This window comes from Copadichromis virginalis, linkage group LG12 (genome assembly GCF_057382275.1).
Source record: "Copadichromis virginalis isolate Kocher_CV1m ecotype Utaka linkage group LG12, C_Virginalis_male_GT1.1, whole genome shotgun sequence".
Taxonomy (NCBI): domain Eukaryota; kingdom Metazoa; phylum Chordata; class Actinopteri; order Cichliformes; family Cichlidae; genus Copadichromis; species Copadichromis virginalis.
In genome coordinates this window covers 8,584,271-8,598,880 of record NC_140629.1, presented here as the reverse complement: position 1 = coordinate 8,598,880, position 14,610 = coordinate 8,584,271, and the positions used below count along the sequence as shown (strand labels likewise).

The window sequence follows — 14,610 nt, the reverse complement described above, 5'->3', positions numbered from 1 at the left end:
CAGGCTTATGAGAGCATAGTACATTAAGTTTGGGCCTTGTATAGTGTGGATTTAGTGTAATTACAATGATAGTACAATATAGCTATAATAAGATACAATTTCACAAAAAACACTATACAGATAAATATTTCTGCTTGTTACAGTCCTTTACATTATACACATACACAAGTATATAGTTTTCAATGTACCATTCAGAGCAATGTATGCCAAATGGACCTGTTTAAAATAATATTTAAAAAAAAAAATCTTATCCAAGTGCAGTCTTAAGTGCAGTTATTGCATCAGTCCCATCTCACTGGGTTCAGCTGTCAGGTGTCTGTGCCATCCTGTGCTGTCTGCGGGTCAGCACTGGCTGCTTTCAGTAGTCTGCCCACACTTTGTTTTATGTTCTTCAGTCAATGAGATATCGTGTCTCAGCTTTATAATGTGGTCTCACTGCTCATGTCACGGGGCCGGTGGTGGTCGATGTCTGAATCGTAATCTGACTCCATCTCGATCTTGACCTGGGGCACCGGGCACGGCATTCCTTGGCCCATGGTCACGGAAGGAGACGACGGACAGGAGATCTTCAAATGGAGGGTGATGCTGAGAAGGGCAAGGTCCAGTTACCATACACACCCATAGCCAAAGACACAGTGGTTCTACAAGGAGGGGAGGGGAATGCGGCGGAGCTTGGCTGTGAGACACGATGATAATAATAATAATAATAATGGATTGGATTTATATAACGCTTTTCAAGGCACCCAAAGCGCTTGGGTGCCTTGATGACTACAGCAGTTTGGGTTAGCGCTTAGCTAACGAGTGAAATCAGTCCCAAAATATTGGCTGTTGCTCCCACAGGGAGTCAGCAGACTAGCTGATGGTTCCCACACTGTAAATGACATAGACTGTACCTACATTATGGTCTGAAAAGTAAAGTGCACTAAACTCGTATTCCTTCTAATGGCCAGCAGGGGGAGCCCTGGTTTCTAAATCGAGTCTAGTTGAATAGACATCTATCGGAAATGGATGGTGAATATGCTCATCTGGCTTTCATAAGAGGACTTCATTAACCACTGGGTGATGCTGTAGTAGCCATACCCATCTTTTATATGCAGCCTGTGGTTTAAATTAAACGTGAGCAAACATAGCTTGAATTTACTGAGTACATTGGAATAACATAATAATAAAACATCCTACTTTTTTAAATGTTAATTTGCAATGATAAATTTGTTTTGACTCTGATATCAAGTGTTTTTGAGTTTTTGATTGTGCACTATTATGCCTGCCTGCCTTTTGCATTATGTCAGCACATGTTGTAAAGACTTGTATAAAAACTCATACAATAGCTTCAAAGGTCCGGCGATCAGTGCATTTTGTGTTTGTATAAATCCTTCAATAAAATAACGTCACAGAGAATTTATGTACTTCCACAGATGGCTGCATGTAAACAAAAAAAGTTCACAGTGTCAATTCCAAACCATGCCTCTAATAAAGCAATGCAGACATGATGGGAACATTTGAATCAGCCACAAAGGGCAAACAGCCCAAAGTTACAGTATTTATGGTTAAATAATGTAAATGGCACTTTCAGTGCAAAATGTATGCAATGAAACTGCTGTGAGGGACGGAGGCAGGTTGGAGAGCTGGGGTCTGACTACATATCACATGCAGGTGTGACTGATGTACTAAAGAGATTCAGCACATGGAAGAAAAAGAAACAACCAAATGATGTATGCTGCACATGGAGGATTATACAGTTGTGTATACAGAGGCCTAAAATATATCCTCTCTATGTGCTAGATACACACAGGACTAAAAAGACCACACAATAACTTCTTCATCTAGTTTGACTGCTCGCACACTATGTTAAACTACACAACGAACACTGAAGCCTTTGAGATACATAGCAAAACTATGCTGCTTTAAGGTGAGCAGTGAAGAGTAACAACATGCTGAGTTGTGTGCAGAGGGCAGCTCAGACACAGGCTGTCAGATATTTAAAACATTACACTGTTCAGCACAACAACCATCTGCATTGCCTTAAAGTGCATGGAGAGGAGACCGAACTCAAACATGACACATGACAACCATGGGACTGCACATGTGTATGTTTACAAAACATACAGAGGAAAATACAGAAGTAATGAATTGAATTTCTTGTTAAAATACAGGCCATTTAAAGGGTGTGCAATAAGTCAGTATATCAATATAAAAAGGCTATGTGATCAATTTTCATGCGACCGAGTCTATCCAAGTATTTGCCAGTTTCATGTTTAGTTTGATGAGCCATTCAGTTAAAATTTCTTATTTTGTCTATGTTCCAGTTCACCCAAACTGCACAAACATGCAATTCCCTCTAGTGGTAATGAGCTATACAGAAATCAGTGTAACTAATACATTTTTTTGCAGGTACATTCCACCCAAGAAATATTCTCTGCAAAAAAGAGGGGGGTGAGATTAATATAGCTTTAAATCAAAGGAGCTTACCAACTGGTAAAGTTGGAGCTACTTTTAATTATTTTTGAACAACTGCATATCTTAATTTATAGTAACACATCAAAGGTTATTTGTCAGCTATATTAATATCTTCAAAATTGTTCTTATATGCAGGATTTAAACAGTGTGTGAACTTATGCTGCATTTTCCTAGTTTGGACTATTTTATGTCTTATGCTGCATCACTGACCGAGTATCACTGATCCTTATGTATATTTTGTGAACTGACCCTTTAACTGTGCACTTTGACATATATATATCTGTGCGTGTTAAAGAGCCCTGCGTGTGGCTGCAGCCTGGCAGTATGCTCCCCACTGAGTCTGTGTGACATCAGGATAGACGAGGTCTTTGTAGGGGATGTGCAGTTTGAGAACACAGTACCTTCGATCCAAGTCTGACTCAGAGCTGGGTGAGTGGTTCGCGTAGCCGTGATACTTGTCCTGCAAGCAAAGACATACACACACAGTACAGACGGTGCGCTTCACACACTTATGTCATGGTTTGTCAGTCCTGTAGGGGGCAGAAAAAGCTTGAGTTTCTCACCTCCTCCTCATTGTCATCAGGTTTGGGCTTCTTCTTCTCTTTCTCCTTCTCTTTCCCCTTCCCCTTCTTCTTGTCATCATCCTTCTTCTTCTTCTCTTTTTCAGGCAGGAGGTCATCCAGCCACGCCAAGTCGTGCTGGGAGAAGACCATGTCCAGCATCTTTCTGACCACCATCAGACCCAGGATCTGGTGTTTGACACAGAGACAGACCAACACAGAGATCTTGTTTCAGCTCCTGGTAACATTCATCTCATATATGAGTTATGCTGTGAATATGATTTTCTGGATGCCATGTATAGGTGATGTTAATGGGAATCACTGGTTGACACAGTAAAATCAGAGCAGTATTTACATACTTTAAAAACACCATTAAAACTATCGCTTTTACATATTCTGCACATTTACAGCTTCTATATGTGGAAAAGATTCATGTACAGGGTGGGCCATTTATTTGGATACACCGTAATAAAATGGGAATGGTTGGTGATATTAAAGTCCTGTTTGTGGCACATTAGTATATGTGAGGGGGCAAACTCCTCAAGATGGCTGGTGACCATGGTGGCCATTTAGAAGTCGGCCATCTTGGATACAACTTTTGTTTTTTTCAATAGGAAGAAGGCCATGTGACACATCAAACTTATTGGTAATGTCACAAGAAAAACAATGGTGTTCTTGGTTTCAATGTAACTTTATTCTTTCATGAGTTATTTACAAGTTTCTCTTTGTTCACAGCCATTGACATGTCGAAGAGGTTAACACGTGAAATTGTGTTGATATCTGGTGAACGCCGTAACCGGGTCATTGCAGCAGATTTCAATGCAAGACACCCTACGAGACCACCCATCTCCCATGCTACAGTTAGCAAACTGCTTGCTAAGTTTCATGAAACTGGTTCAGTGTTGGATTAGCCAAAATGTGGACGTAAGAAAACTGTCACTAATGAAGAAACATCAGTGGCTGTCCTAGCTTCATTCAGCAAGAGCCCACAGCGTAGCAAGAGCCCACAGCATAGCACTCGCCGCATGTCACTGGAGAGTTGCATTAGTCGAACATCCCTTTGGCAGATATTAGCTACTCACAAACTCCAGCTACTGCAGCATCTCAACGAGGATGACCCAGATCGGCGCACAGAATTTGCAGAATGGGCAAAACAAAAATCGGAACAGGACCCTCAGTTCACGCAGAAGAATTTGTTCAGTGATGAGGCAAATATTTATGTGAATGAAGTTAACAAACAAAACCACCGCTATTGGTCTGACACCAACCCACATTGGATGGATCCCTCCAAGACTGTTGGAACAACAAAAGTGATGGTTTGGTATGGTATATGGGGTACAACGATAGTGGGTCCATTCTTCATCAATGGAAACCTCAAGGCCACTGGGTGTTTGAAATTGCTACATGATGATGTGTTTCTCTCTTTATGCACTGAAGCTGGCACGTTCCCTGAGTTTTTCCAGCAAGATGGTGCACCACCACATTATGGATGCCAGGCCCGAGCATTCCTAGATGAACAGTTTCCTGGAAAGTGGATTGGTCGTCGTGGGCCAGTTGAATGGCCCCCAAGGTCTCCCGATCTGACCCCATTAGACTTTTATCTTTGGGGTCATCTGAAGGCAATTGTCTATGGTGTGAAGATCTGAGATGTGCAGCACCTGAAACTACGGATACTGGATGCCTGTGCTGGCATTTCTCCTGCGGTGTTGCTGTCAGTGTGTGAAGAGTGGGAGAAGAGGGTTGCATTGACAATCCAACACAATGGGCAGCACATTGAACACATTTTACAAGTGGTCAGAAACTTGTAAATAACTCATGAAAGAATCAAGTTACGTTGAAACCAAGAACACCATTGTTTTTCTTGTGACATTACCAATAAGTTTGATGTGTCACATGACCCTCTTCCTATTGAAAAAACAAAAGTTGTATCCAAGATGGCCGACTTCTAAATGGCCACCATGGTCACCAGCCATCTTGAGGAGTTTGCCCCCTCACATATACTAATGTGCCACAAACAGGACTTTAATATCACCAACCATTCCCATGTTATTACGGTGTATCCAAATAAATGGCCCACCCTGTAGTTTTAGCATCAGCATCTGTGTTTCTTCCATTTCAAAACACTTGTCTCTCAGCTCCATCCATCTCACAACACAGGATCTATAATTTGTGGTGCAAAAGGGAGTATTTCATCACACTTACCATAACGGGAAATATGATTGCCAAGAAGGTGGACTTGAGGACCCAGAGCACAGCCAGACATGTAATCTGGATCAGAGTGAACAGGTGTATCCTTCTGAGAGGAACATGACGCAGGTAGGTGAAGTCAGGTTGGTGCTTGGAAGGCATCATGTACAACTTTATCCTGTCCCAGAACTGTGGAAGGCAATGACAACAAGAGGGTTGAGGGGCAGGAATTTATGTTAAATACAAATAAACTTACAACGATCATGAGTGCTTAAATTATTTAGAGCAGACTTGTGCAGTTTATTTATTGTTGTTTCACACATTGTGTCGAATTGAAAACCTTTTTCTTTTCTTTTCGATTTTTTTTATCTTTGCGGTCTATATGGACATAATGGTATCAGCATACCTGTTGGTTGTTATTGTTACATTTTTTGCTTAAAAGCTTTAAATAAGCCACTTCACATCTGCTGTCTGTAACTCAATAAGTAAGCTGCCCAGCCACAAATTACTCAAATCATAAATAACACCAGCTGGCATACGCATGGTACCTGGATTCCACTGAGAGATGCTACACCCATGTAAAGGAAGACACCGTACAGCACAGGCATGGGGATGAACTGCAAGTGAAGGTACATGTTGGCCATAATTAAGAGAGTTCACAGCATCACAATGAGAGTGAAATTCTGACTCTTAGCAAAAATGAGTGTAGATGTGTAGAGTTTGTAGACACAGCTCTAACCAAGCTAATAACCACCCAAACAGGGCAACTGAAAAACTAATATGGAGGCTTCAAAATGTGGGTACCTGAAATTTGTTTAACATAATTTATTGATTCATTGTAGTGAGCATCTTGAGTTTTGCAGATAATAAAAACAAATCTTGAGGAAACAGCAAAGAAAAAAAGCCTCATATAACAATTACAAAAACAAAAATAAAAAAATCCATTATGCACCTCATACCTTAAGTACAGGAGCAAGGAAGATGGAGACTCCAGTGAGAACGAACACCAGTATGCCTGTCACTCTTTGTTCTCTGTATGTTTGACATTGACGGGACACAAGAGAGCGTCAAGTCAGTTTCACAATGCACTCATCTACGTCAGCTACAAAGGATTTAGGACAGTGGTTCTGTAGCTCTGTGATGTCGGTAGTGGCGGCCTATTTGACAAACTGCACTTTCCTTTTTATTTCTGAGCTCTTTGTTTTTACGCTACCTGACCCCGAGGAACTGCGGCTGCTCTCCTGGAGCACTCGATTCACTCTCCATCTTCAGAGAGTCGATGTGAGCAATAGAGATGACGGTGGCAGCCACGTACCAGGGCAGACCCAAGAAGGAGCATGTGGCCATCAGGACTCCAACCCAGAACAGATCCAAGTGATAGCCACAGCCTTTCTGCAGGGCAAACAAAGATCATTTCTATTAAAAGCAACCTCATAAGGGGCAGGCTGTGAGTCGATAGGCTTCTGTCTGAATTTATAGCGCTGTTTTGTGACTGTTACTTTGGCTTTTGATGTTGATTTGACTGGTTGCACACCTACCTTAAGTTTGTTCTCCTTGCGGTTAACAATGACAGCGCTGATCTGCTGATCCATGAAGATGAGGATGGTGACAAGCAGGGCGGGCACAAAGCTGGCCAGATACACCCACCATGGATTCTTCCCAAAAGGCATCACAAGCCAGCCACGACCCGGTCGAGTTGGCTGTTAAATGAAAGGCAGCTTTATTTTTATTAAAAGCGAGGATTCAGTTCCACAAGATCATTATTGGAACATAATTTTAAGCCAGTGTGATGAAGTTCTTTTGTTGTGGAGAGTTAATGCAATCTGTAGAAAGTGAAAGTGCATCCCTGCAACGCTAACAGATATAACGGCAGCATGGATCGTCTTCTCTAACTCTTAGCACGTTTGTTATCCAAAATGTTCATGTTTCCATTCAAAATTCCCTACCAGTCCCCAATACAGCAACATGTCATAGAGCTGCTCATTTTGGAAATTGTTTTTTACTTGTTTTCTTCTATATATAAACAGTTTGGAAATTACCTTAAATTCTGTTGGGACAATAAGCTTGGGAGTTTTGAGTCCCATTAACATGTCCAGCCCAACAAAGGTCATGATGGACATGAAGATAGAGAAGTCACTGATGAGTTTCCTCAGCTGGTGCCAAACACAGAAAAAGAGAACAGTCTGTATTACAAAGATAAACATTTGCAGAACTTAAAGATGAGATGCTTCCGAGGTCTAATAGGCAGGAAGCTGCTTATAAATACTGAAAAGAAAAAGTAGCCTGCCAAGTTTCACTTTAGTCAAATGTAATCCTGGTGTCTGAAAAAGGAATATAGCAAAATAAGAAGAATTACTTCTTTGTCTGGTTGGCTCTCCACTTCCTGCTAGAAGAGTTGCTGTGCAGGTAAAAAGGAAGAACAATGATCTAATAGCTAGGTTTTCTGCCCAAAAACATCTAACACTTTCAAAAACCTGGCAGCCATTTTTTTGTTTATACTATCTTCTTCTTCTTCTTTCAGCCACAGCAGATCATCTGCCTCCATCTCACCATAGTGTTCTCTTCTGTCACACCAATCCGCTTCCTGTCCTCCTTCACTACATCCATGAATCTTCTCTGGGATCTTCCTCTTTTCCTCCAGCCTGGTAGCTCCATATCAAATATCCTTTGTTCAAAATATCCACTATCACTCTGCTGCACATGCCCAAACCATCTCAGGCTTGCTTCTCTGACTTTTTTCAAACCGCTAAACCTGAGCTGTCCCTCTGATATGCTCATATTTAATCCTGTCCATACCTGATCCCAGGTATTTAAATACATCTAACTTCACTACCTCTACTTGCAGCTTCACTGTTTACATACATGTATTCAGTCTAGTTTCTTCTTACCTCCACCTGACAGATAGTTTACCCACCTTGGTTGGGAAGTAGCGGCTGAACTTGAACTTCTTGAGGGAGACGGTCATGGAGTAGGTGCCAAAGAAGAGGATGAAGGACATGAGGGCCAGATCGGGGACGTACTTGCAGGACTTTCCCACCAGAGAGCCTCCATACTTCACACACTCCTTCTTGCTCAGCTGGCTCCAGTCCAGAGCTGTCACATTCAACTGGGATGGTGTTGGCAGCAGTAAGAGAGGATGAAGAAGAGCGTAGTGTTTCGACAAAGACACGTAGAGAGCGAAAAATTGTCGGCGCAGATGTAAAGTTAGTAATAGTGAAAGGTCAGTGGGGTTGATGGAGAGACGCAGACACAGAGGAGGGAAAGCGACTTCTTTTTAGAGACAGAGCTGACACCTGGGTTAGCTGTAAACAAAGCATGTCTGCAGCTGCAATGTCGCCAACTCTGTGGACATTTATCTTGAAATATAGCAACAAAAAGTAGAAAATTAAACATTTAATGAAAGCAAGCACTCACCCCAGAGACACTAGAGCTGTTATCTGGCATTGGAGCTAAACCATTGAAGATCATTGCAGCCACTGTTCACGGATTGGGGAGAGAGAGAGTAGGGAGGAGGCAGGTAATGAGTCGGATAGCGTAGATGGGGTGATGAAGAAAACAAAAGGGGAGGAAAGAAGAAACGCAAAATATAATGAGAATCCAGCAGCTGGACAGAGAGCACTCCGAGTCTCATGCAGACAGACAAAGGGGTACTCACTTGCAAGAGACGGCAGCCAAATTGTTTGTGCATGGCAAAAGCAAAAAAGGATAACAATCAGTTACAGAAATCAATGTCTGCAGAAATGACTGCAAATCACCTGCACTTGAAAAAAGGTGGGTAGATTACCATCATCAAACCCCCCAACCCAAGAAGAATAAAGCTGTTGTTCAGCACTGCAGACCAAGGTTACTATAATTAACTAAAACAAAACAAACAAAAAAAGAAAACTAAACTAAATCACTTTTTAAAAAAATCAAAACTCTCTGAAGCGATTTTGTGAACTTCAAAAAATGAAGTAAAATAAAATAAAAATCTAGAGGAAATATACTTCGTTTTAGTGGTATATTTGAGGCTCTGTATATCTACAGGACTGCGAGTCAACCGCTTTTAACCCTCTCAAGGCAGGCGTTGCCGATTTGCAACAGTTAAAAACTAACAACCTGATTACTCAGAAGTACCACTGCAGGACTTGGTTGTGCATTAGCAACAAAAAGTTTAATTTGAGCCTGAGAGGGTTAAAAAGTTGCTTGTATTTTCTTGCAATACCTGTACTGATTTTCCTAAATCATGCCTCTTACATCGGGGGGGCTCCAGATTTGTTTTGTAGGCGTGGCCATATGGGGGGCACCAAACATATTGGGGTGGCACACCGAAAACAGAACTTTCCATTTTCATTATGCTGCTGTCAAATGTAGGTTACTTGAAAAAGATGGCAAAAACAGAAAAAAAGAATGATATGCCTAGTTAATTTCCTGCTATTATAGCTGATATCACTGAAAATAGGTACATATAAAAAACAATTAAGATTTTGAAATGCATAAAAATCTGCTTTAATTGACTGATTGATGAAACTTATTCAATAAAGACAGATAAGTGTTGGATCAGGTAAGAGTGTGAACTGTTGCCTGTCTCTGTGTTGGCATTGAGATGCACCAGTGATCTGTCCATGGATTGGCACCAGCTTTTCTGCAAACTTATTACATTATTACCAACATAGGACCGCCACCACCCCAACCCCTTCCCGGTGGCGCCCCTGTCTGCCTCCCCCAGACAGTAATACTAATTATAAAGACTAAAACGGAAACTAAAACTTTGCATTTTCAAACAATAACAATACTGCTGAAATGACTACACTAAATCGCAACCAAAAGGTGAAAATGAAATAAAAATAAATAGTAATTAGAAAATACAAAACTATTATAACTCTACTCCAGATATCATCACAAGTATGGTTATAAAGAAATGATGACAAAGACATCCACAGACCTATTATAGTGTAGTTATTTGTCAGTCCTCTCTGTGTGATGTTAATAGTTGTAATAAGTTGCCTCCAACATATGCTTGATATGCCTGTACAGCTATAGATGGTCAAAAACAGCTAAAACAGTATAATTTAATCTTCGGTGTGCTAAATAATGTGGACTGGTAGCAGCTTAAAATAGGCATCTGCTAGGAGACACATTAATGATGTATGCCATTAAAGTGAACGCTCTGTCAGTGAGCAAACACTGCAAAGGAAACCAGTGGACAAAAAAAAAAGATCTAACATTTCTTTGTAGCAGGCAAACGTTTCATTATTACCTGATCGACTAAAAACTGATGCGCATTATTACCTCGACAGCCATTCATTTGAAATCTTTTTTCTGATATACGTGAGAAATTAGTTTTAATATTTTAACTGTGAAATAAGTACCAAAGCTGAGATAAATAAAATTCACAATAACACTGAGTGATAATTTCTTTTCTTGTCAACAATCAACAGATCTTGTTAATAAATCCTGCTTCATGACCCTATCATGAGCCCTATGCATAATTAAAGTTATTTAGTTTGCTGTACTGCATTTATTCACATATTGTCATAAGTAATAATTAAACCAATGAAGTCAAGACATTAAAGCTGACGGCATTCTCAAAAAAAGCTGTTGATAAAGTGAACACACACATGCGTTTGCTTCTGTAATGTGCCTGTCATGTCAGTCCAATGAGACTAATAATCCCCCTTTTCTCTCTATCCCTGAGTCAAGGGGTGAACTCACTCGGGTCTGGGGCCAGGCACTCGCACTTGTAGGTGGTGACATAGTCGGGCTTAAAGTCTGTGTTGATGGGATAATATTTGAAGGCGCCCACCATCTTCTTGATGGCATCAGAGATGAAGATGAAGGATATAAGGCTGGAGAAGCCCTCCTCAGTAAAACGCGTCATGTATTTGATGATGTAACTGGCATCTGTAGCTACGAGGATGAAACACTGTAGGCACGAGTGCATGCCGATCCACAGACGCAGCTCCATGTAATCTATGCTGTTGCTCCTGTGGAAGCGACAGGTCAGAAAAACAGGTGGGAGCAATGATGAATTTAGGCACAGAACACAAAGATGTCCAGTTTTGTGCAAACAGTACATTATCTGTGAATATAGAGCAGCTTGATGGGGAAAAACAACCGTGCTTGGAGTGTTTACAGACAAATATCAAGGCTTGAGTCATCAAACACATGATATGTGCGAGCAAAATCACCAACTAAACAAGAAGGACTCGGTTTGGACTTCTTATCCTTCCTTCTTTATATCATCATCTTATCAGTCACATGCACAAAATAGATCTATTATCATGCATATATACTTTGCATGCATATAATTATAATTCTTTCCACAATTAAATCTACACAAGTTTAAAAAAGTTTTAATTAATGTTTTTTTTTATTTATTACATTCAAACTGGTTATAATTCTGTATATTTAAACTGTTGATTGTTTTTCCAAGTTTATTCAGTTTTTACACAGTTAAATGTGATAAAGTTAGATAAGCATTCATGTGGAAGCCCACTAATGTTATTTAATCTTTGAGAAGGACCACTGTGTCACTGCATCACGCCAGCCCTAATGGCCATCAACAAGCTGATATTCTGACCCATGAGCGTTTATCAACGATTACTACATTATTACATGCATCATCTGCACGAAGGCATCGGATCACACTCATTGTCAATCTTTATCTCACCTTTAAATACAGGTGACTGCATTTTTCACATCTGTCATGCTGTCTTGTTAACAAACCCTCTACATACAAACTAACATACTGAAATCTCAAAGCTGTCTCTGGAACGCTGGCTCTGTATAGGACCACATTTTGCAGAATCCTCAGAAAAATACAACACCAGCTAAAGCGCTGGTATTTTTGGGCGCATCAGTATGTATCAGGCTGGGATGTCATCTACTTGACCTAGTTTGTTTCATGCAAACAAATATTTCGTATAAACAAATATACCTCTTGGAATTTTTCACAGTGACAATAAAGAAAGTTTGATTTTTGGTTAACATTTTGTTTTTGTTCACACTTAAAAATAGTTCACTGTTTCAGTACAAACACTATGTAGCAGGCTGTGTTTACATTTATACTCTGTGGTATCAGGGCTGTCAATATAAATTGAGGTAAGTACAAGTGATTGCAAAGTGGATTTGAGGGTTGGTATTTAATGGTAGCTGAACTCATTACTTCAGCAGAACTGCAGTCAGAGCAAAGATCAGAATGGCAAAAGCGCTTCTCTGGCTGTTTTCTGGTTAAAGTAACCAGCAAATTAGAATCAAGGCATTAATCCTTTTTTTCTTCATCTTCTTCTTTCTGCAGCATTTCAGAAATTTGGATTTGCATTCAGCCTGAAGTAAATAAAGCCATACATATGCTCCCACATACTGCACATAGCATTTCAACTGAAACTCTTCAACCTAAAATGATTTTAATGCAAACCGTAAACATAATAATGTGGTGAGATGAGATGTTTACTCCTGACATTACTGAGGTCTCTTCAGAACATGAACCTTCCCAGTATATAAATCTACTATGCTCTAAAGCAGCTCACTTGCTGAACTCAAACAGCAGCTTTTCAAAGATGAGGATGGGTCCAGTGGAACTGAGGATGATGAGGGGCTGACCACCAAAGAAACAGAAGACAGAACCAGCCAGGGCTGTACCCAGGAAACTCTCCATCACACCCTGTTGGCAAAGAGAGAGAGAGACAGAGAGAAAGAGAGGTAATAGGGTTGAAATAAGTGCTGCTGTGGAATGAGATTCCCACACCAATTTGTGAAATTAACAGGTGACTAAAAATCGCAAAGTGTTCTGTTGCTGATTAAGACAGCAATTCAAGACGAGAAGGAGAGCAGAGTAACAAAAAAACAAAGACTTCTTTGTGTGTTGGTGGGAGAAAGGTGATAGCAACTGCTGTGTTTGAGAGCATTAGACATAATGCAAAAGGCTTCACAGGGAAGCAATATAGGCAAGTCAAAGCACTAATCTGGAGTTATTTCTGCCTGGACCTGTGTTTTTGTCAATGACAGTTTGTTTTTGTGTGGTGCAAAGATATTGATGCTTAACAAGAAAAAAGAGAACAGCTCACAATGAACTAGAACATGTCAGAAAAATCAACACATGGATGGTCAAAGGAGCTTGCAAAGTAAAGCGTCTGGACTTCTTTAAGTTGCTTGAAGACGTTTCACCTCTCATCCGTTCTAACTTAGAACTGAAGAAGCTTCTCGGATGAGAGGTGAAACGTCTTCAAGCAACTTAAAGAAGTCCAGACGCTTTACTTTGCAAGCTCCTTTGACTACGATGACCTGGATGACTGAGAACCTTCACAGACAACACATGGATGGCAGCTGGACCAGATGGCATCCCAGCACAAGCTCTCTTATATATATATATATATATATATACGTTCGATACAGTGCTTTCGGTTCGGTACACATATGTATCGAACAATACAAAATGTTTAATTTATTTTATCAACTTTTCTTCTGACGATGCTGTCTGTGTTGAGCGCTCAGTGGATCTGCGTTCGACTACTCCGCCTAGGCTGCATTGTCGAGCGCAGATCCACTGAGCGCTAGAAATTATTTTGTTGTTTCTGCAACATTAAATTTAAAAACAGTACTTTTTTTTTTTTTGCAAATCTCTTTTTATTAGCATTTTTTCCTTTTTAACAAACAGAAAGTACTTAAAGGACATTGTAGAGTAATCATAAAAAGTAAAAACAAAACAAAACAAGACAAAAAAATAAATAAATAAATAATAATAATTATAAAGACAAAAGGAGACAGTGGAGGAGTTACAGTGAGTAGGAGATTAGTTCAGTCACAGAAACCCCATTTCAAGTTAGAATTTAATTATAAAATAGAATAGAATTTAAGATTCCTATGTGAAACCAAAACCTTCATATTGAAAATTTGTAGAGATTAGGATGTTTGTCCACATAAAGGACAGTAATATCGGTTTCCGCCACTGAACCCCTCATACAAATTATATACAGGTCTAAAGATAAAGCACGCATATAATAAAAGGGTTACATCCATAAAAATCCAAAGAGGAATACTTGTCATTGTTGTTATACTTTCCAGATCAGAGCCAATTAAAAACTGTACTTTTTAGTTAAAATATATTAATAATAATTTTAATACATTTCAAGAATTTAAAGTAAAATTTGTTCACTTTGTCATTGAACACTCTGGAGTTCCATAGTTTATTGAGTCAGTCTTGAGTGCAATATAATTTTGGTGTATAGATATTTATAAACAATAACGAATCTTGAATATTCTGACCTCATTGCAGTGGACTCTATTTACAAAGCCAAATACTCCAGTGAGGAGAGGTTCACATTAATGAAATAACAGAATCACTGTATTATGACTGTGCAGCAAAATGTAACTGATGATGGTGTTTTGTAGTTTCTCTCACATAACACCATGACGCACTGAAGTA

At 39.9% G+C, this 14,610-nt stretch overlaps 1 protein-coding gene across 3 annotated transcripts in view; it reads right to left on the bottom strand.

Annotated features, from left to right (window-relative positions):
* Positions 1 to 378: 378 nt before the first annotated feature.
* Positions 379 to 14,610, bottom strand: part of slc4a5a (solute carrier family 4 member 5a) — a 36,005-nt gene continuing 21,773 nt past the window's right edge. The window contains exons 13-25 of one of the 3 annotated variants that reach the window (XM_085474599.1): positions 12,716 to 12,849; positions 10,899 to 11,170; positions 8,619 to 8,680; positions 8,119 to 8,310; positions 7,244 to 7,357; positions 6,743 to 6,904; positions 6,418 to 6,596; positions 6,164 to 6,236; positions 5,753 to 5,821; positions 5,220 to 5,393; positions 3,021 to 3,206; positions 2,859 to 2,917; positions 379 to 585 (exon numbers count right to left, since the gene is read on the bottom strand). In XM_085474599.1, the coding sequence (XP_085330725.1) occupies positions 420 to 585; positions 2,859 to 2,917; positions 3,021 to 3,206; positions 5,220 to 5,393; positions 5,753 to 5,821; positions 6,164 to 6,236; positions 6,418 to 6,596; positions 6,743 to 6,904; positions 7,244 to 7,357; positions 8,119 to 8,310; positions 8,619 to 8,680; positions 10,899 to 11,170; positions 12,716 to 12,849 (1,842 nt within the window). In that variant the 3' untranslated portion in view covers positions 379 to 419. Of the gene's footprint in view, positions 586 to 2,858; positions 2,918 to 3,011; positions 3,207 to 5,219; positions 5,394 to 5,752; positions 5,822 to 6,163; positions 6,237 to 6,417; positions 6,597 to 6,742; positions 6,905 to 7,243; positions 7,358 to 8,118; positions 8,311 to 8,618; positions 8,681 to 10,898; positions 11,171 to 12,715; positions 12,850 to 14,610 lie in introns of all 3 variants that reach the window. The other 2 variants (XM_085474600.1, XM_085474601.1) reach the window with 2 other exon arrangements.